At 46.2% G+C, this 23,675-nt stretch overlaps 1 protein-coding gene across 6 annotated transcripts in view; it reads right to left on the bottom strand.

The window, feature by feature from the left end:
* Window positions 1-23,675, bottom strand: part of SEMA5A (semaphorin 5A) — a 553,896-nt gene that overhangs the window by 133,712 nt on the left and 396,509 nt on the right. For all 6 annotated transcript variants that reach the window (XM_049860605.1, XM_049860561.1, XM_049860570.1 and 3 more), the window contains one exon: window positions 18,138-18,342. In XM_049860605.1, the coding sequence (XP_049716562.1) occupies window positions 18,138-18,342 (205 nt within the window). The remainder of the gene's footprint in view (window positions 1-18,137; window positions 18,343-23,675) is intronic.

Raw genomic sequence — 23,675 nt, 5'->3', positions numbered from 1 at the left:
GTCCACCAGGTGCTCCTTGGAAACTCTATGGGGCAGTTCTACTCTGCCCTACAAGGTTGCTATGACTTGCAATTGACTCGATGGCAACTTTTTTTTCCACAACCAAAAGAAGCTAATTCAAAGTAAACGGAGTGACAGGGAGAGGACTGAACTAAGGCTCCTGCTTGCCTCTTGGATGGACACTGGACTGTGCCAACAACGCCACCACAATGAATCACACAGACAGACTAGGAGGGCAAAAGCAGCAACAATTTGAAGTTGACTCATTACGGTATCTAAGCCCTATTAAAGCAAATACACAGCCATTGGGTAACTACGAGAGGCAGAGCTTTGAAGATGTCAAGACTTCATTCCACTTGGATCAACGATCAACACTCATGGAAGCAGCAGTCAAGAAGTCAAAGGATCTACCTCATTAGCAAAACCTGCTGTAGAATATCTCCTTTAATTGTGACCCAGTTATTTCTTCCTTTTAATTTCTGGTTGATTCTATGTGTCTTCAGTAATGTTGTGCATGCTGAATCACTGTGTCTGAATTTTTGGTAGGTTGAGAACATGGTTTGTGTTTTATGCCCCATTTCACAAACTGTATCCTTGGATTCCAGAAGTACATATGTGTACCCCTGGTGAACATAAATTATAACCCCAAAGTTCAGATGTACATGTGTACCAAATAAAAAAATTTCAAAATTCATGTTTTTTCTACCAAAAATTCAAAGATTCAGCAACACTTCATATAATATCCTGTAAAAACAGTAATTTGTGGCATATGCCTGTTTTTCTCTGTTTCAAACTGTTATATAGGGCCCTGTCTGCCCGAGGCATATGCTGCCAGTGGGACTGCAGCTTCCCACTGAACCCTGGAGGTACAAAAATTAAGTGGTAGCTATATATACCGCCAATCCTGAAAGGGTTAAAGTATTAAAAAGCAAAGATGTCACTCTGATCACAAAGTTGCGCCTGACCCATGCAATGATATTTTCAATCACCTCATATGCATGTGAAAGCTGGACAATGAAAAAGGAAGATGGAAGAACTGACACTTTCAAATTGTGGTATTGGCAAAGAATACTGAGTATACCATGGACTGCCAAAATGAACAAATCTATCGTGGAAGTTCAGCCAGAATGCTCTTTAGAAGTGAGGATGGTAAGACTTTGGCTTTTTTTTTTAATTGTATTTTAGATGAAGGTTTACAGAACTAGCTTCTCATTAAACAGTTAGTACACATATTGTTTTGTGACACTGGCTGCCAACCCCACAACATGTCAACACTCTCCCCTTTTCAACCTTGGGTTTCCTATTACCAGCTTTCCTGTCCCCTTCTGCCTTCTAGTCCTTGCTGCTGGGCTGGTGTGCCCCTTTAGTCTTGTTTTGTTTTATGGGCCTGTCTAATCTTTGGGTGAAGGGTGAACTTCAGGAGTGACTACATTACTGAGCTGAAAGAGTGTCCAGGGGCCATACTCTCAGGGTTTCTCCAGCTCTGCCAGGCCAGCAAGTCTGGTCTTTCTTTTTGAGTTAGAATTTTGTTGTACATTTTTCTCCAGCTCTGTCCGGGACCCTATTGTGATCCCTGTCAGAGCAGTCAATGGTGATAGCCAGGCACCATCTAGTTGTACTGGACTCAGTCTGGTGGAGGCCATGGTAGCTGTGGTCCATTAGTCCTTTGGACTAATCTTTCCCTTGTGTCTTTAGTTTTCTTCATTCTCCCTTGCTCCCAAAGAGGTGAGACCAGTGGACTATCTCAGATGGCTGCTCACAAGCATTTAAGATGCCAGACACTACTCACCAAAGTAGAATGTAGAACATTTCTTTACGCATAGCGACCCTATAGGACAGAGTAGAACTGCCCCATAGAGTTTTCAAGGAGCACCTGGCGGATTCGAACTGCGGACCTTTGGGTTAGCAGCTATAGCACTTAACCACTACGCCATGTTATGCCAATTGAGCTAGATGTTTTCCGAGACCGTGGTCCCCAAAGCCCTAGGCCTGGTAATTCAGTGCCTCGTGGAGTTTGGATGTGTCTATAGAGCTTCTATTGACCTTGCCTTGTACAAGTTATGCTGGCTTCCCCAGTATTGTGTATTTTCACCAAACTGACCACTTATCTATTGTCTATTTAGTGTTTTCCATCCCCATCCCTTCCCTACCTCATAACCATCAAAGATTGTTTCTTTTTGTGACTCACTTACTTTGGACACATCATCAGGAAAGACCAACTGCTTGAAAAGGATACCACGTTTGGTAAAGGAAAAATGCGGGAAACCCTCCATGAGATTAATTGACATAACAGCCTCAACAATGGGTTCAAATATATCAGCGACCATGGAGATGGTGCAGGACCGGGCAATGTTTCCTTCTGTTATATATATGTCACCATGATTCAGAGCTGTACTGATGGCAACTAACAACACTATCTCTCCGGAGGCCTGTTAATCTGCAGAACTGAGTTCTGGGTACAGGTTATAGACAATGAAGTGAGATAACAAGAAACACAAGATGACTGTTCATTCATTTAAAACGTTCTTCTATGTGCAGTTGAAACAATGGAAAACAACGGCAAACGATCCTTTCCCAGCTTGTTCTAGGTGCTCATGTGGGTAGGTTTTCTTCCTGACGTTTCTAACCTGAATATTTGCAGAGTCTATTTCTGGGGGAGCAGCATTTGTATTTTCTCCCATTAGACATTTTCTGCAATAAGCGCCTTGACTTTGCCTTCGCTGATAAGTGAGCATTCATCTTTGATTATAACACAGGGAGTACCAGCAGCGTTCCCACATGAAGCTGGTTCCTGAGAAGCTTCAGAAGCTGGTCTTCATTCATCCTGCCCCTGAGCAAGGTCCTGGTCACCAAGCATCTCTAGGAGACGTAGGCCTGAGCCTTCTGCCAGGTGACCTTAATCTGCCCCCTTGCTCTCACAGATTTCTACGGGTACATGGACTTTGATTTTAACACCCAGCCCAAATACCACATTGTTTTTGTTTTTGTTGCCATAGTCAATTCTGAATATTAGTGACCATATAGGACAGGGTAGAACTGCCCCATAGGGTTTCCAAGGCTATAATCTTTATGAGAGCGGGTTGCCAAGTTTCCTCCTGCCCCTACAGTTACTCTGTGGGTTCAAACCATTGACCCTTCAGTTAGTAGCCATGTGCTTAACCATTGTGCCAGCAGGGTTCCTTTATTTTATTTATTTATTTTAATATGTCTTTCTTAAACTAAATGTAAACCCATTACCATCGAGTTGCTTCCAACTCACAGCGACCCTATAGGACAGAGTAGAACTCCCCCAAATGGTTTCCTAGGCTGAAATCTTTATGGGAGCAGATTGCCAGGACTTTTCTCCCTCTGAGTAGCTGGTGGGCTCCAACTGCTGACACTTTGTTTAGCAGTCAAATGCTTAACCATCGTGCCGCCACAGCTCCTTTATTTTATATATTCAGTTTAATATATTATACTGAATGTAAAGCCACTGCCATTCAGTTGATTCCAACTCACAGGGACCTTACAGGACAGAGTAGAACTGCCCCCACAGGGTTTTCTTGGCTGTAATTTTTACGGAAGCAGACTGCCACATCTTTTTCCACAGAGTGGGCAGTGGGTTTGAACTGCCAATCTTTCAGTTAGCAGCTGAGCACTTAAATGCTGTGCCACCAGGGCTATTTTACATCACGTTAGGACTTTGGAACCGAGCTTGGAGGCAAGGGAAAAGACCACACACAGATACGCGTCACATTTAATCATTCAGCAGACAGGGTTCGTTTGGCCATTGGGCACTTTGTTTCTAAATGTTAATCAGCGTTTTTGGTCCCAGCTTTGGTATCCATGAATACCTCAGGAGAACTCATCTTGAATTTTAGCTCATATGAGGGTAATTCACATAAGTTAAAACATGTGGCTTGTCTCACTCAACACTCATAAAACCGTTAGCCTCGTAGTGGCAGAACTTAAATTTGTTCCTTTAAAAAATTTTTTGTTTTACTTTTTTAGTCAGTATGTTTTCACTATGGAGAAAATGGGAAAAACAAAAAATAAAAAAATCCATAATCTTACTATCTAAATCAAACACTGGTAGCATTTCTTCCTTCGAACTTTCAATTTAAGAAATGCTCATCAGACTCTATAACGGACATGGTTGTGTTCAGTCTGTACACTTAGCTCGTGCTACAGTGACTCCCAGAGTTAAAAACAAAATGCATAAAAGCACTTTAAGACATGCCAGTGTTTTGCATGGAGAGGAAGCATTAGCAAGGGTTAGTAATCATTGTAAAATGTGTTTTACTGCAGCAATGGAAGGAATGAGCAGGGATGGAGGAGCCATTTAATCAGATGTCTGTATTACCTGTGGAGACCTGTGGTCATAAGATGAACAAGGAAAACCCTTTCATAACTTCACTTGGAAACTCATCATCAGATTAGCAGACAAGTGTGTCTTCTCAGAACTGAATTACCCGGCACAAACTATTTGCTATAAAATCTTACACACGTACCTAAACTATCCACGTCAGTAACTGTGCCTCTGTGTGAGGCTTGCCTCACTAACTTCTCATGTGGAGACTTAGACCTGGCAAAACAAGAGCACCCAGGGCGCTGGGATTGTGTTGGGGTGACTTCACTGAAACCTCTCTGGAGGCAGGACATCGTCACTTCACACAGAAATAATAATGCACTAACTAGATTTTTGTATAAGCAAGAGGACAGTAGGCTTGGTAACAGGAGACGATTGTGCTTAAATTCCAGTCATTGCATCAAAGACAACCAAAAATGTGAATTGGGAGGCATTTTTATGAAAGGAAGAAGTATGAGACACAACCGGCATTTCCACAGCCCAGAACAAGATGTTTTACAACCAGGGGCGACTTGTAATCAACGGTGATCGTGTGAATCATGGAAAGGTAAGGTTGGAGGCTTACAGGGTGTCTCAGCCTCCCGGTGCGGCTGTAACAGAAACACCGTAAGTGGGTGGCTTATAGGAACAGAAATTTATTCTCTCACAGTTCTGGAGGCAAGAAGATCAAATCAGGGTCTTGATGGTGTGGACCCCTTCCTTGTCTGGAGCCCTGGGCGTTCTTTGGTTCCTTGAATTGAAGACAATCTCCACCTGGCTCCTGTCTCTCCGAGTCTGCTCTTTGTGTAGCTCAGAAAGGACTCACCCTAAGCTAGTATGGCCTCAGTAACATAATAAAGAAATCCTATTTCCAAAAAGGATCACATCCACAGGTACAGGGTTAGGATTCCCACACTTTTTTTTTTTTTTTGGTCTTTCAGGGTAGGGTGCACAATTTAATCCATAAACATGGATTTAAAACAAAGAAAGATACAGAAGAAAACAAGGCAAGGAGAAAATATTAAAATTGGCCACTCCATGAAGATGGGAGTTAATTACAACTCCTTTTGAATAAACAGGGATTTTTATTTACCGGTTAATAACATACAACTTCATACTATTTTTGTGGTTTTGGAATTAGGCATAAGCTACTGAAATTATTCAGAGAACATGTTTAAAGACAAACCACATTAAAATGCAAAAAGTAACGTTCCTATATTGAATCGAACAACACAATTAGTTGTTCTTATACCATTTTAAGTGGTTTGGCATATATTAAATTGTTTTCAATGGTTCACTTTTCCTTTTAATTGGGCCCGACATAAAATAATACTAAAAACCTGTTGTGTTCATCCAGTGTCTGGGAGGCAGGAGAAATCCAGGCTACACTTTAAATTTGGCTGTCAGGCCAGACAGATGCAAGGTGGAAAAGGTACTCCAATAATTACTGCTACCGTTTCATGCAATCGTCATTAAATTTAAAATTCATTAAATTTCATCAAATAAGCACTCAAACTACCCAATTTTCCCATTTCAGCTGGGGAACTCCTTATGTAAATGAGCACATACAGGTAAGTCTGAATTAGGTTTGGATTTACAACCAGTGAGAAGGACAGAATTTGAAGTGATAGCAAAGAATCTTTCCAAAGTGAGAATTTTCACAATTTAATGCTTGCTCTTGGCACTTGACTGTTACAAATTTCTAACAAATATTAAGGGAAATAATTGGTATTAGGAACAACAGGTCCATGGGTGGCACAAACGGTTTCCACCACATTACTAACCTGAAGTTTTGTTGACAGTTCAAACCCACCCAGCGGTGCTGTGGAAGAAAGGCCCAGTGGTCTGCTCCCATAAGATCACAGCCCAGAAAAGCCTGTGGAGCCGTTCTACTCTGCAACACACGGGGTCGTCAGGAGTCGGAATCGACTGGATGGCAACGGGCCTGGGTTGGCTTTGTTTCTGATTAATAACAGCAACGGCCAGTGGATCATTTAACTTTGGGGACCCCAAAGAGTCTCAGCGGGTAATGCGATAATTTCCTCCCGAGTCTCCTGTATTCAGTCAAGGGAGTGCGAGGGCTGGTCCCTCACACAGCAGCCTAATCTCTCTCTCTTTAGGACAGAAGCTGAATGCCTGGGTGCTGCAAGAAAAAGTACCGTAGGGAGATGAGAAAGCAGACGGAGTCTTGGGATTTGGAGATCGTTGCCAACTGTAACTCTTGAAGGTTAGAGTGGGAAGTCATGCTGATTTCTTACATTTTTTTATAGTCTATTTTACTGACTTATTTTGTTGCTGAGAACATACACAGGAGAATATACACCAAACCAACAATTTCTACATGTACAATTCAGTGACACTGACTATATTATCCAAGTTGTGCAAACTTTCTTGCATCATTTTTTAGTTGTTCCTCCCCCATTAATATAAACACACTGCCCTAACTGTCTGGAAACCCTGGAGGCGTAGTGGTTAAGAGCTACAGCTGTTAACCAAAACGTCGGCAGTTCAGATCCACCAGGCAGTTCTACTCTGTCATATAGGGTCGCCATGAGTAGAACTGACTTGACAGCAATGGGTTCACCCTAAGTGTCCTTTCTAATCTTTTTAGTTGCTGTTGTCAATTTGATCACATGCAGATAGTTCTTAAAAAAGCACAATGTTCAAGACAGATATTCTTTACTAGTTAAAACTACTGTTCGATTTTAAGAAGACTTCAGAGGATATTTTTGGTGTAAGGTTTAAAGATTATCACAGGGCAATAGTTTCAGGAGTCTATCTAGTATCCATGGCTCCAGAAAGTCTGGAATCTGTGACAATTTGAAATTATGTTCTACATTTTCCCTCTTTTGATCAGGATTCTTCTATAGAATCTTTGACCAAAATGTTTAGTAAGGGTAGCCAGGCACCATCCAGTACTTCTGGTCTCACGGCAAAGGAAGCAGTTGTTCATGGAAGCAATTAGCCACACATCCTATATCCTCCTCCTCTTCCTGACTCTTCTTCCTCTGTTGCTCCAAGCAAATAGAGACCAATTGTTAATACTAAGTAGTAGCAAGAAACAATTAAACTTCCCAAGTTCTCTATTTAGAATCTGTTGAGAAGGGAGGTGCGGGAGGGCAGCATAGTCTCTGGTTACATTCTCCTTGGTGCTCATGGATAAAAAAAAAAAAAATTTTTTTTTTTTTTTTTTATAAAGCTCGGTGGAAAACAACAAGTGGGAGTCCTGGCCCCCATCCACACTGGCACCTTCTCCCCCCCTCCCCATGCTGCTCCTAACCCCTCATGCCCTCGGACCCTCCCCACTGAGTGGTTCCTTGCTCTTGCTCCCCCATTCCTCCTCTGTGAGGTGATTCCCATGTGCACCTGAAAACGTCACACGAGCAGACTCGTGGGGTCTCACCTGCACTGCAAACAGTCACTGTGGCACCTTCCAACAGGCAAGGTAATGACAGGTGGGTTCCTGCTCTACTTGCTCCTCTTGAAGACCGTTAACCATGATGCGTCCCGTTTGCTACCCTCGGAATAGTTTCTCTCATCGCTCTTCCTGCCTCCCTAGGGTTTGTTTTTTCCCATAAGACAGTCCCCCACCCACCACAGGAACAAACCATCCCCTCCTTCTCCAGCTCACTGCCCTCCTGGCCCTTGGAGTTGTGCCCCGTTTACTGACACGGCTCCCAAGCCAGGGCTCCCCCATCCCTCGGCGTCTCAGCGTGGGCTCGGGGTCTGCATCTCAGAGGACCAGGAGAGGCCAGATGGAGAAGCTCTTCTCTGAGCCGGGGAAGGAAGAGGTGCTGACAGGCAGAGACAGATCCCTTTTGCTGAGTGCGCGAGGGCAACCACACGTGTGCTTCCCGTGACAGGTGCAACAACATCTGCACTGGCACTCTGAGAACGGGTATTTATGGTCTCACAGTACTGGAGGCTGCAAGTGCAAATCGTGGTGTGTGCTGTGTTGATTCCTTCGGAGGCTCTGAGAGAGAAACTTCTCCACGTTTCTCTCCCGGCTTCCGGTGATGGCTGGTGATCCTTTGCTGATTAAGGTGCACCTGCCTCCACCATCTCATGGTGTTCTTCTCTCCCTGTGCATCTCTCTCCTTGTCTCTTCCCCTCTTTCATAAGGCAGCACTTGGATGGGATTAGCACTCTCCCTACCCCAATATAGGAGCCCTGGTGGAGCAGCAGTTAAGAGCTTGGCCACTAACCAAAAGATCTGCAGTTTGAATCTGCCTTCCGTTCCTTGGAAACCCTGTTGGGGCAGTTCTGCTCTGTCCTATAGGACCACTACGAGTCAGAATTGACTCGACAGCAATGGGTTTTTTGGTGGCACAAAGGAGGAGCCCTGATGGTACATAGTAGTTAAGAGCTCTGCTGCTAACCAAAAGATCAGCAGTTTGAATCCACCAACTACTCCTTGGAAACTCTATGGGGCAGTTCTACTCTGTTCTGTAGGGTTGCTAGAAGTCACAATTGGCTCAACGACAATGGGTCAGGTGGAACAAAGGTTCAGCCCTCAGCTGTTAATTGAAACTTTGGCAATTCAAACCCACCCACTGGCTCCATGGGAAACAGACCTAGTGCTCTGCTTCTGTAAAGATTACGGCCGAGTCAACACCGTGGGACAGTTCTACTCTATCACATGGGGTAGTTTGAAGTCAGAATCGACTCAACAGCACTGAACAACAACAGCTGCTCCAGTATGACCTCACGCTAACTGATAACATCTTCCAAGACTCTATTTTCAAACAAGGTTACTTTCACAGTTATGGCATAAGACTTCAATATACCTTTTTGGGGAAAGTGTTTCAATGCCTGAGTGTGTCCCTAGGTAAAGTCCTTCCTTGACCCTGCATTTGGCTCCGTATGTTCCAGGCTCCTGTAGAGTTGAATTCCCAGGTCTCCATCTCCCCACCTCCTGCATACCCCTTCTCTCCCCTGTATGTCCCAAGGCCACCAGAAATCCAAACATAATGGACACCTTTCTGACCTCCACTTGCCTGACTTTAGGCACACTTAATTTTCTTCAGAAAGCTGGACAATGAATAAGGAAGATCAAAGAATTGACACCTTTGAATTACGGTGTTGGTGAAGAATATTGAACATACCAGTGACTGCCAGAAGAACAAATAAATCTGTCTTGGAAGAAGTACAGCCAGGACGCTCCTAAAAAGCAAAGATGGCGAGACTATGTCTCACATACTTTGGACATGTTATCAGGAGGCACCAGTCCCTGGAGAAGGACATCATGCTTTGTAAAGTAGAGGGTCAGTGAAAAAGAAGAAGACCCTCAATGAGATGGATTGACACAGTGGCTACAACAATGGGCTCGAGCACAACAACGATTGTGAGGATGGCACGGGACTGGACAGTGTTGTACATGGGGTCACTACAAGTCAGAACCAACATGAGGACACCTAACAAAAACAACAATAATTTTCCTCTAATTTTTATAGATTTTGCTCTACTGGAATTCTGGTAATGTTCCACCGTTTCGTTTTGTTTTGTTTTCTTCCTCCTTTTCATTCTCAAAGCTTCTCCATCCTGTGTTTGACTGAATTTAACTTAACCCCTGACTTACTCCTGTCGACTAAGTCATTACATTTGTTTAAAACAAAACAAAACAAAAATCAGTTGCCGTTGAGTCGATTCCAACTCATGGAACCCCATGTACTACAGAGGACAACTGCTCCATGGGGTTTTCTTGGCTGTAAATTTTTTTTTTAATTGTTTTGATTTTTGGTAAAAATATACCCAGTATACCCAGCAAAGGATACACTGTTTCAGCAAATTCTACACTGCTTATTCTTTACGTTCTGAAACCATTCTCGCTATCCTTTTCCAAAGCATTCCACCACCACCAAGGCAGTCACTGCCCCCTCAGCTTCTCATCTGACCTTTCAAGACGCTCTTGTTGATTCGATCCCACGTAGATAAATCTTTGAGACAGCACACTGCTCAAGGCGGACAACTTTACTGATTAGGCTAAACTGTTGTTTGGTTCACAGCAGACTTGCAGGAAAAGGAAGTTTTGGTTTGAGGTTTAAGGTTTAAAGACCATCTCAGGGCAATAGTTTTAGGTGTTCCTCCAGTTGGCTGTAATATTTGTGGAAGCAGATCACCAGGCCTTTTTTCTGTGGCATTGCAGGGTAGCAGCTGAGAGCAGCCATTTGACCACCCAATGACCCAGCCTGCCTAAAACGAGGTACCGGGTCTTTATTGCCTGGATTATCAGTGTGTGGGGTGCCTGCCTGATCCTTTTATTCCTGAGTACAACACTCTGGAGTCACATGTTCACGTTTCTCAGAATGTTTTGGAGCGTATTTCAGTCTTTGCAGCCAGAGGGTTTTCTGAGAACCCCTGTTTTTTCTGCTTGTAGTCCTCTGACCCTGCAAATCAATGTCTGAATTTCTTTATCCTTGGAATTTAAAAACTGGACTTGGCTATCTCTAATGATTAATTATTCAGAATCATTATTTCTCAAAAGTAGCGTGCTTTGAAACTTGCAGACTCAATTCTTTATTTCAGAGAACCATCCTTCAGTTCCGCCTCTGGGAGTCTTGCTGCCCCATCTTCTGGGTTCTTTGGTTCGGAGAAGGTAAGATGGTTCGAATGCTGCCTGGTCTGACGGGTCCTTCGCATCTACTGTCTCTTTCCTTCTTAGTCCTGCGTTTGTTACTGCCATACTGCAAACGTTTTGTTACTAACTTAGGTTTCAGCTCTGTTTCCATTCCCATGATACATGTAATTTAATCATTATCTCTGCAGTGGAAGAAGAGGAACCAAGTTGTCTCCATCTGCTACATATTCCCTTATCTCTGCAAACTCTCCTTTCATCCCTTTTTCTTTCTTTCATCATCTCAACTTCAGTTACTGATTTTATTCATGGTATCCTTTTTCTCTTTTTTTCCTTCCCTATAGAGCAAAGGGGCTTTGTAGCTTTCTGTTCCCTGCTGCTTAGGTTACCTAGTGCTGCTATAACAGAAATACCACGAGTGGGTGCCCTTAACAAAGAGAAATTTACTTTCTCACAGTTTAGGAGGCTAGAAGTCCAAATTCAGGGTCCCAGCTCCAGGGGAAGTCTTTCTTTCTTTGTCGGCTCTGGGGAAAGGTCCTGGTCATCTATCTTCCCTTGGTCTAGGAGCTTCTCAGGGCAGGGACCCTGGGTCCAAAGGACATGCTCAGCTCCTGGCTTTTCTTTCTTGCTGGTCTTGAGGTCCCCTCTCCTCTCTCCTCACTTCTCTTTTCTATATCTCAAAAGAGATTGACTCAAGATACAACCTAATCCTATAGATTGTGTCCTGCCTCGTAACATAACTACCTCTAATCCTGCCTCATTAATACCATAGAGGTAGGATTTACAACACATAGGATAATTATATCAGATCATAAAATGGAGGACAACCACACAACAGTGGGAATCACAGCCTAGGCAAGTTGACATACATTTTGAAGGGACACAATTCAATCCATAATACTTGGTGATATATTCTACTCACTTTTCTGTTGCCTGTAGTTTATATAATGGAAAAGCTGGACCAAGCTCTAGGGCTCCAACGCTCTTAACCTGACCTGGCTGCTCTCATCCAGGGATCAGCTTGACTTACTCCATGTGAGTTCTCTCCCAGACAGCCCCTCCCCCACCCCATGGTGGCAATATGGTGGCTGCAGTCTGCGCCGTCTTGGGTCCAGGTGGGGGGAGGGGAAGAGCAGCCCCACCCAGGGGACACATCCCCTCTTGGCTCTGATTGGCCATGTGGGCTTCTATCCCTAAATCAATCCCTGTAGCTGAGGGCTTGCAATATGCTGATAATCGCTTTGGCCTGGGTCACAGATCCACCTGGAGAGAAGTTTCCCAAAAGGACCCCAGGGCATAGTCAGGAGCCAGAGCATAGTCAGGAGAGAGGATCCTTGGCTGACAGATACAGAAAAAACTCACTAACTCTTATAACAAAGGGTTTGCAGTTCTGAGATGCTTCCCCTGGCGCTCGGCTGCTAACAGAAAGGCGGGCAGTTCTCACTCACCCAGTGGCTCCGGGGGAGAAAAGACCTGGTGATCTGCTTCTGTCAAGATTTCAGCCTTGGAAACCCTATGGAGCAGCTGTACTTTGTCCTATGGGGTTGCTATGTGTAGGAAAGGACTCAAGGGCACACGACAACAACGAGATGTCTCCATGTGCGTCTGAGTACGCAAAGATGTGCCGCGTCAGTGTGAGACAGTAAACGTCCACACAGGGACCCGCTCCCCCTGCATGGGTACTCGTCCTGCTCACCTAAGGACTTCTAGTTTTAATCAACTCTCAACCAACTCTGTGGTTCACTGGAGCGCTCTCCACCTTCCTGCTTGCCGGGGTGAGGTGAGAAGGGGACATGAGGGAGGGAGGTGGGAGGTAGAGGGTGGGGCCTTGAGGTGGACAACAGGGTGAGGAAGTACACAGGCGGTTAGCAGGAAGCTGGAGGGAAAGACAGAAACCACCTCATGGCAGTCCTGGCCAGATCTACTGTCCAAGTTCCCTGGGGTTATTATAACAAAATACCACATAGCGTGAGGCTCTGAGGAACAGGAATTCCTTCTCCCACAGTGCTGGAGGCTGGGAGTCCAGGTTCAGGGTGTCGGCAGGGCCATGGTATCTCCAAGGCTCTAGGGGAAGATCCTTCCTCGTCTCCTGGCTTCTGAAGCCCCAGGAGAGCTTGGCGACCCGGGGCTTGTGGCAGCATCGTCACGTGGCGTCTGTCTCCCCCCACGTGACTCTGTCTCCCTGACTGCTCTCCCCTTTTACGGTTTGAACCACCAACCTTTCCGCTAGTAGTGGAGCGCTTCACTGATTGTAACACCCGGTCATGTGTAAATCGCCTGTGCCACCCAGAGACTTCCAAACAGACTTAAACACGAGCTACGTGTCCAGCTTCTCCAGTGTGCCAGCCAGTCCCAAGTCCCTGCACCTGACCAGGAGCTGGCACCCACCTCTGGGACCCCACATGCCCACAGCTATTTCCTGCTGGAAGGGCCTTCGCCCACTGCACACTCCTCTTCCCGTTCCACAAACAACCCAACCTGGGAGAAATGGGAACTGCAGAGGAGCCCGATGTAGGGCATGCCCATCAATAACCACCAATTTGAATCAGCAACCGCCTCATGATGCGTACCACGTAACTTCAGTGTGTGAACAGGCAGTGGACGGAAACAAGCAGACCAGGTCTGTGGAAGAGCAGAGTGAACCTCTGTATCTGCCAAGTGGCATGTGATACGTCGTTTTCATACTCAGACCTGCGAGGCTGGGTGGGTCAGACTCCAGGCTCCCTGCCGCCGGCCTGAGCTGACCCGTCCCCACGGCACACAGAGGAGGCAGCCGGCACTGTTCACCGCAGACTTTTCTAGAGGGTCACGCTGCTTAAAAAGCAATAGATGTTCACTCTAATTTCCTCTCAGAGTCTATAATTTACCCAGGTTGGTGTCTTGACTGGATTTATGTTCTGTTCAAACATACTGTCTGGGATAAAAATTCTCAACGATTTCTCCCCGTGTAGGCATGTTTTAAGTAGCGGTAGAGCCAGTTGTTCTGCAAAATTACAGTAGAAGCAGATTTCATTAGAAATCACCCAAAGCCCACTACACAGCCCTGAAGCATCGCAGAAGCCAATGTCACCATCTCGTGCCTCAGTCGTGGGTGGGTCAGGGGCCTGGGCTCACCCAGGACCAGCCCGTCCTTCCCCAGTACCCTCCCCTCCAGGGGCTGATGGAACACCACAAGTCTGAGAACTCCAAGGAGATGGCTGTTCTTTTTGGCCTCATACAGAGTATTTGTGATGACAAACCAGGCACCCACTTGGAAAGGTCCAGTCTGTGCATCCCATAACCTCCCCCATGCCAGGCCCCTGTGGGCATGAAGATAAAGATGAGGGATGGAGACCAGCACCTGGTGAGCAGGGCCACACTGCAGCTATGGCTGTCTACCTTCTCCTAAAGCAAACAGATGGACAGAAGCTCCTCCTTAGCCCCACCCACTCCACTTACCTCCTCACTCCTCTGCTCCCAGCCTCACTTCTGGAAACAGCACTGATGGGAGCAGTTCTCCTCGCCTCCTTCCAGGGCTTTCCCCTCTCCCGCCACTCCTCCTACAGAGGGGCTGCTCAAAACTTTGGGGCCTCCCTTGTCAATGCCATGGTCACATCTCCTCCTTGTCTCCCCAGCCTCTCAACAGCTCTGCCCACACTGGCCACCCCAGCAACACAGCATGTCCGCCATGTCCCTCGTCATCACCTGGCAGCTCCTTCCTTGGACAGCTCTCAGCTTACATTTTGCCTCCTCAGGGGGACCACCCCACCACCCAGGCCAGGCATCTCCTGCTCTCATGGCCACATGGCTCTGCTTGTATTCTTTCTACTTGTACCTCCTGTTACACCGTCAGCTTGTTCATCACTTGCCTCCCCCGGTTAGAACCTGAGCTCCCCGACAGCAGAGCATTGCCAGTCTGTTCACCACAGGCTGCGGATCAAACTGTGTCCTCCAAAAAATATGAGCAGATTCTGGGGGACATGAGCCTGGAGGTGAAGTAAGGAACCAGGGGGATTCGAGTAGACATCACCACACCAGGGAGCCCAAGTGGCAACTGGGAGATTTTCAGTGTGTGTGTGTGTGTGTGTGTGTGTGAAGAGTCAGACAGACATGACGGCTGGAGGACCGCTCCGCATCCCTGTGTATGGTCCTCACATGAGACCTAGACAGATACTTTGGATAGAAAATAGAGATATGAGGGCATGGAGAAGTGAAATTCAAGCCTACACAGATGGTATACAAGCAGGCAAAGGAAAAGGCCTGTTTTGTGCCCCTTGAGAACAAGGTCTCTGACCAGGCTTTCCAGGCACCGGGTTCTGGTGGTGGGAAAGGCAATGATGCGCAATATGGGGGACATCAGCACAACATGACCAAGGGAAATGAGGACAGTGAGGGGCACCCAGAATAAAGACAACTACGGTAAGTGCTATAACATATACATAGCTCTGCAAAAACAGTCATAACCCACCCAAACTTTGTGAGTGGTTACACAGGGAGATATGTATGCTATATAGGTGAGGGAGGATATATGGGAGTACATGCATGTCGATATATATGTATAGTTGTGGGCATTTGTATGCACATATTTGTATGTGCTTCATATATATTCATATATAATAGAGCACATAGGGGGCATGGTTATGGAAAATTCTTAGACAAAACCAAACACCTTGTGGGACTGAGTTACTGGGCCTGAAGCCTCAGGACCAGTCTCAGGGGACATCTAGGTCGATTGGCATAACGTAGTTCATAATGTTCTACATCCTAGTTTGGTAAGTAGCATCCAGAGTCTTAAAAGCTTGTCAGCAGCCATCTAAGATACAACTATTGGTCTCTTCCCATATGGAGCAAAGGAGAGTGAAGGAAACCAAAGACCCCAGGAAGCAATTAGCCCACAGGACTAATGGCCTATACAAACCACAGCCTCCTGTAGCCTGAGACCAGAAGAACTAGATGGTGTTCAGCTACCACTACTGACCATTCTGACCAGGGACACAATGGAACGTCCCAGATAGAATGGAATAAAAATGTAGGCTGGGGGGGGGGGACCCAAATTCATAAAAAAAAGACCAGACTTACTGGACTGATCGAGACTAGAGGAACCCCTGAGACTATCGCCCTATGACAACCTTTTAATCTGGAGCTGAAGCCACTCCCAGAGGCCACCTTTCAGCCAAATAATAGATTGGCCTATAAAATAAACAAGAACACCCATGAGGAATGTGCTCCTTAAAACAATCAACTATATGAGACCAAATGGGGCTATATTTACCCAAAAGGAAAGATGAGAAGGCAAGGAGGGCGGGGAAACAGGTGGGATGGAAACAGGTAAGACAGGGTGGAATGGGCAGAGTGCTGACATATTGTAGGGACAGCAAACACTGTCACAGAACAATCTGCATACGAATTGTTGAATGCAAAACTAATGTGCTATGTAAAATTTCACCTAAAATACAATAAAATGTTAAAAAAAAAATGTCTAGAAGTCCTAACCCTGTGCCTGTGAACATGATCTTGTTTGAAAATAGGATCTGTCTTGGCAGAAGTTATCAGGTAAGAAAGTCATAGTGGAGTAGGTCAGGTCCTAAACCTAATCCCATCTGATATTTTATAAAATTGTGGGACAGATAGAGAGACAGTCACACAGTGGGCAGACGCCACGTGAAGATGCATCTACAGCATCCAAGGATCACAAGGACTGTCAACAGAAACCAGAGGCTGGGCGAGAGGCATGGAGAAGTTCCTCTCCCAGAGCTCCCAGAAGGAATTGACACGGCTGACACCCTGATTCTGACTCCCAATCTCCACAACCGTGAGACCATAGATCTCTCTCGTTTGAAACTACCTACTTATTGGTACTTTATGACGGCAGCCCTGGGAGGCTAAGACACCATCTTACCCCCCAGTGCTCAGAATAAATTTGACAAATTGTAAAATTTCAATAAATATTTGAAGACTTGACGAATAAAATAAACCAACTGAAAAATCATACACCCACTCCTTACTTACTGACATGGTTAGGTTCCAAAGACCAGGTCATTATGCAAAAATCAGTATCATGCAAAAAGGGAAGAAAACCACATTAGATCACAAAATGGAGGATGGCTACATCATTACATAAGTGCCAAATTACATCATTACATAACTGCCAGACCACTGGGAAGAATGGTCCAGCCAAGTTGACATACGACTTTAACCATCACAGTCGGGGTTACTCTTGCCTCGAACCTCAGTGTTCGTTACTACCAGGCACACATCGTTAATGCACAAAACAGCCATAGGAGATTAATTTAATATTGTTGTAAAGGTGAAAAGTCAGGTAACAAGACAGTCGGTAAGCGAGGGGTAGGTATAATTTGGTGAAGCATTCAGCTGCTAACCGAAAGCTCTGCAGTTTGAGTCTACCAGCCACCCCTTGGAAACCCTATGGGGCAGTTCTACTCTGTCCTATACGGTTGCTCTGAGTCAGAACTGACTCGATGGCAATGGGTTCGGTTTTTTGGAATGGGAGGTATAATTACAAAATGAGAAGCTCTATCAAGGCCAGGTGTAAGATATTTAAAAAAAAACAAAAACAAAAACCAATAAGTGCTATGGGAATTGTGTTCCCTGAGAAAGTGCCACTGGACGAAGAATGAGGGGAGGGGGTAATTCCAGCGTTCAGGGTGAAGGGGAAGACCAGAAGGCAGGAGGAGTCTGGGCCAGAGTGCAGACAAAGGTGGTCACTGGGGCTGGCCTTACACCTGGAGCTGTCTGTGGAATGTGCTGTGCGTGACACTCTAGTCTGCTGACAACTTGATGAGTGTCATTGCCTACATTGTCTGTAAAACACGCTGTTATTTTTGCCCAAGAAAACATTCTTAAGAGTGCTTGTCTGTACTGTTCTACAATAGGAACGTGTTGCTGTGAGCACTGTTTGTGAACAACCCGAGAAAACATGACCACCTCAGGATAACACCTCCCTCACAAGGCCCCATAACAAAGCCTGCTATGGTCTTGCCCTATCCAAGTCAAAACACTCTAGCCAAGAAAGGACTTATTTATGAATAGTTTAGGAGCAACAGCTAGGAAAATGGTGTCTTTCCAATTGAAATTATGACTTAGGTTGTGGGAAAACAGAGTGACATTAGTATATCCAAAAAGACAAACAGGATGACAAAGGTAAGAGAACGCAGTGGGCTTGGCTGGTTCTTGACCAGAGCCTGAAACGACACGGCATGTTTACAATTTAACTCCTCGCAGAAGGGCAGCTCCTACCTGTGGCCAGGTACATGATGTGGACGAGCAGGTCCCTGCCCTGCACCACATCCACGGCAACGTGGGACAAGCGGCTGTTGTCCTCCATGAAGGCAGGGACTGCAGTCACAGGCTGTACCACCTCATGCATCAGGATGAACTTCTGGGCATCCTGCAGGTTCCTCTCGGTCAGGTTCACGTACAGACCCTGGTCCACGGTGCCACACTGCAAGGGGAGAGAGACAGGGTCACAGAAACACCCACCGCGACACCCACTGCCACGTGGGCAGCCCAGCCAGAGGATGACCGGAGACTGAATGATCCACACGCATCCTGAAGTGCACACAAGGCTTTGCTTCCTATTGTCCCCAGCTCCCCAACCTGGGAGTCCCTCTCATTTCAGACTTGAGTCCATCATACTTGGAGAGTCTCCAATTCACCCTAAGAGAAATGACCAGAAGTAAAAACAATACAGAGAGTGGAAGTCGTGGCTACTTTGATGTGAACAGCACAGGCACTCCTCAGCTTATGTGAAGTCACTTGGGAGCCATCTGGCAAGGTGCCTGCTAATAAACCAGACATGCAGATTGAAAGTGTAGCGATCAAGAATACTACACAGATTCACAGTCAGGCACCGCATAACATCTGTTCGGGCACATACGGCTGCTTATACGTCTCTGGTCTCATACAGCTTTGCTAAGCATACCAGGCAGTCTCCGGGTTACAAGTGAGACCCATTCCTCAGTCTGCCTTTAACTCACATTTGTAGGTAAGTCAGAACAGGTACACAAGGTTCTGATTTCGTGTGAGTTAGTCAGGTGTTTGTCTCAGAATACAGTATGTATTTTACCTTTCTGTGTATATAATACACTTAAGAAACACTTCCAAACCACACACTGTTTCATGAGTGTCACAAAGTAGTGCCTGCGTTTGTTATTAGGATCCATTGTATTTATCTCAAATGTAAATATAATCAGCTTTACGGCAGTCAGTTCTTCAGTAAGAATTGTCTGAATGTTGGATGTTCTTAACCGGGGGGACTGCCTGTAACAGGGTGTTAACATAACGTTCAAATCACACACAAAATAATCAAACCCAGGGCTGTCGAGTCGATTCCGACTCATAGCGACCCTATAGGACACAGTAGAACTGCCCCATAGAGTTTCCAAGGAGCGCCTAGCAGATTCAAACTGCCGACCGTTTGGTTAGCAGGCGTAGCACTTAACCACTACGCCACCAGGGTTTCCGTTCAAATCACACAAGGTCCTATCTCACAGAACGTGCTGTAGATGTTATGTGATGCATGAATGTATTTCTCTTCCTGCTGGAGCGATGGGCTTGTAAGTGAAACACGGACCCCTTGGAGAGAGAAGTATGCCATTTTAATCTGCAAACCCGTTAAACCACTGTAATATCACTCATGTGTGCTGTAATAAAAGTATACTGGCCTCTTTGTACTGGGACTCCAAGTTACATGAACTGTGAAGCATATTTAGAGTCTGCAGATCTGAGAAAGGGAATGGCAAATTTGCAGGAAAAGAGGGAAAGAGACAGAAGAAAGGAGGAGGGAGAGAGAGCAGGAAAAAGAAATGATGAAAAAGGAAAGATGCAAAGGAAAAGACGGGGAAGTACGGAAAACAGGAATTCTCTGACGGAGGAAATATCATGAAGACGAATCTGGAATATCGGGGAAAATCAGGCCTGAAGGCTGCTGAAGTTGCGGTTCAGAGCTGTGCTGAGGCGAGGCTGGTGGGCTTCAGGGAGGTCCATCTCTGGCAAAGAGAGAAGAAAGAGGCCAAGAGAAGAAAGTAAAGCTTTCTCATGGTGGAGGATGGAATCAGACAACCCCGCCAACTTTCCTATTTCTTTTCCTAAGCTTTAAATCCTGGTACAAATGGTGACTGACGCTCGGCAGAGCTTCTTCAAAGCAGGTGTGATGGAAGTGAATTTCCCTGCCCGCGGCAGCTGAAAGCACCATTTATAACGTGTTGTTTCTAATAGTGGTTGGTTCATTACAGGTTAGAGGTGCACAAGTGTGAGAATGGAAATTGCTTTCTTAAAGAGGTGATATTTCTGTAGCCTTCTGGAAAACGCCCTACATGTTGTAAAATGACTGGCAGATTATAGAACTGCAGAATCTTGAGCTAAACGGATTTTACAGTCTAGCCTGGCGCTCCACTGAAAGTCATGTCCAGGGGCATCCCTGTGACTCCTGCATGGTGTCAGGGCAGTGTTCTACCTGAGCTCCATCACCTGGGAGGCAGGTGGCCCAGGGGAGGCGCTGCCTCTCAGCCTCTGCCTCTTCACCCGGAAAACGGCTACACAAATACTCTGTGTCCTTCACAGGCTGAGTGAGACCACTGAAAAATCATGAGAGAGGGGCTGGAAGTAACCAGAAGACTTTGTGCATACCCAGGCCAGCCAGGACAACACGCCTGGCACAGAGAAGCCCTTCAGCAAACCGCCAATGCATCTGGTCTGCAGCAGGGCAGCCCTTGTCCAACTCTTACCCAGCGAGCAGTGAATGAGCAAATAATGGAAGCGAAGGATCAATGAATGAAGACATGAGCAGCTGCTCTGGGGAGAGGCTATGCTAGGGGGTTTCACCTATCTTCTTTAATAGGGAGGCTTGACGACAGGGGTACCACATGTCCGAATGTTTGAAAAAGTGGCAGTTAGCTCTCCTGGGCTTAGTCTGGAGTCCCTGGGTGGTACTGAAAGGTTAGAGGTTCAAGACCATCCAGAGGCACCTTGGAAGAAAGGCCTGACAACCTGCTTCTGAAAAATCAGCCACTGAACACCGTATGGAGCACAGACCTACTCTGACAAAGGTGGGGACCCACGAGCCAGAGTCGAGTCGCTGGCATCAGGTTCGGTTTTGGGCTTGGTCTGGGTCCGTCCAGGCAGTTTCTTGTCCTGAGAGTGGCGTTCAGTGTCGATTCTTCCTGAATTCAATGGCACAAGTGACAGCTCCGCCTGCCGGGGGGAGTTTGTGCCTGGGTTTTGTTTCACATATGAAGTATTTTTTAAAAAACGGATGTCAGGAAAATAAGGAGGCATAGCGTGACAGAGAGACCCTGTCTCTGTGCTTGAAGAACTGGGAAATGTAGGGGGGGCAAGTGATAAATACAAGGAAGAGCTTACTGTCATTTTGGTTCTTGTTTTCCGATTGTGATTTTCATGTAGTATCTTAAAAAAGTACGTGATGTCCTGCTAAACCACGCTTCTTCCTCCTCAACCTGAACGCCTTTTGATACCTCTGATGAATCAGCAGCTTCTGGTGCAGAAGTGGGTCCCTGGATGGTGCAAACGGTTTACGCTCGACTACTGACTGGAAAGGTTAGCGGTTCAAACCCACCCAGTGGCAAAACGGAGGAAAGTCCTGGGGATCTGCTTCCATAAAGCTTACAGCCAAGGAAACCCTCCGGAACCCTCCGGAACACATCGGGTCGCGTGCGCTGGAACTGGGAACACACCGGGTCGCGTGCGCTGGAACTGGGAACACACCGGGTCGCGTGCGCTGGAACTGGGAACACATCGGGTCGCGTGAGCTGGAACTGACTGGGTGGCAGTGGGTTTAGCTTTTTGTTTTTTAGTGCATTTTAAGTGCTGCATAAAATACCACATGTAAGTAGGACAAACAAGAATAAGGAAAGGAAACTCAGCCCTTCCTCCCGGCTGGTTATAGCAAACCTACAGGACTTCACACGTCTGATGGAGGAATCCTTAGTTCAAAACCTGTTCCTTCAATATGCAGTCAAGATGGTCTCAAGCCCATAAATGAAGGTAGATATCAAATATCAAAGACACTGAGCCAAGTGATAGGACTCAGTGCATATTTTACACGGAATTAACCCACCAGGAGTCCATACACAGAGCCACCATAGACCATAACTTCCGGTCTCGGCAAATCTTAAATTCTACCCAAAGTAGGCAAGCTCAGAAAAGCCAACTTCCTGCCCCAAAGGCCTCATTTCTGCGGTTGCACTCACCACACGGTATGGTCCTGCCTCAGGTCATAAACTCGCGTGGGCGCTCAGGGCGACACCTGCCTTCGACAAGGAGGGGTTTGCGGTGGACTACAAACATCTGCTGCGGTCTCCATTCTGACTCATGGTGACCCCAAGTGTGCAGAGCAGATCTGCTCCAGAGGGTTTTCAATGGCTGAATTTTTGGAAGTACATTGCCAGGCCTTTCTTCCGAGGCAACTCTGGGTGGATTCGAACTGTCAACCTTTCTGTTAGTAGCAAAGCACTTAACTGTTTGTGTCACCCAGGGATCCTTTAAAAAATACAATATAAATATAGTAAATACCTATGTTAATTAAAATTAGTTCTTCAAGGTTTTACAAAGAAATCTTTTTAAAGGGAAAGGTAAAACTGACCTCTAGGGTTTTACAAAAGTCCTCATAAAAGGGTACATTTCACCCTTTTTTGATGTAGAGATACAGCAAGTGGACTCCCTCTTCAGCTAATAGTGACACAAATTCTTCTGCCATCAAGCCAGGTTAGGACTTTCCTGCTCATTTCCCACTGGGCTCAGTAAGTGTGGGGGCTCAGGAAGTGCGGGTGGATGTGGACGCCCACTCTGCAGGGCTGCCCCGGGGAGAAATGAAGACAGAGTACATACAGCACCCACACAGCACGTGACGCGCTGAAGGCGGGCATCAACGCCCTAAAGGGCCGTCTTCCTCAAACACCTTACACAGTAAGCAAAGCGTACAATCGGTGCTACCGCGGCCTGCTCCTACCACGTCCCGTTGTACTCCCTCCCCCATCCTGCAGCTGAGATGGAAGACGCTAGATAACCTACCCAGGGACAGCGCTCAACGATAAAGACGACTCGTAAACCAGCCAACTTGGCCCCAATCCTGTACTCCTACAGAAATTAAAATAAGTAAAAAAATAACTCCCCAAAGCAATTAGAATTTAACCTTCCCTGGAGTCCCTGGGTGCTGCTAAATGAAAGGTTGGTAGTTCAAGTCCACCCAGAGGCTCCTTAGAAGAAAGGCCTGGAGATCTACTTCCAAAAAATCAGTTACTGAAAACCCTATGCAACGCAACTCTACCCTGACACACAGGTTGGAGATGACTCGACACTGACTGGTCTGGTTTGTCCAGTTAAAATGTAAAATAATTTAACACTCTCCATCCCAGTTTTCTCAGAGGTACAGGGTTTTCTGCACTGGAGGAGTAAACTGTATTTGAAATCTGGGTACAGGCCCTCGTTCCATCACTGACTAGTTAAGGGATCCTGTGGGTTAAGGGTCACTTAGTGGGAAGGGAGGTGGCTTTGCTTGGGGGCCCTGTGCTGGAACCCCAGTTGTGCCACTTGGCTGCTGTGTTGGCCCTGAGGCTGCATCCTTCTCTCCAGGAGGAGACAGCCTGGCTCATACCAGAGCTGCTGCCAGCGTGACAGATACCATGGGAAGCATCTCATGTGTGTCTCGAACTCAGTGCTGCTAAAAAACTCTGCCCACAAGGATAACAATCACATGAATTTTCTTGCAGAAAGAAGACCTCAAGGCAAGCCTACTGGTCGACCCCTCGTGAGCAAACC

This window comes from Elephas maximus, chromosome 2 (assembly GCF_024166365.1).
Source record: "Elephas maximus indicus isolate mEleMax1 chromosome 2, mEleMax1 primary haplotype, whole genome shotgun sequence".
NCBI classification, from domain to species: domain Eukaryota; kingdom Metazoa; phylum Chordata; class Mammalia; order Proboscidea; family Elephantidae; genus Elephas; species Elephas maximus.
Note: the sequence above shows the minus strand (reverse complement) of the source record. Positions and strands in the feature narration are given on the sequence as shown.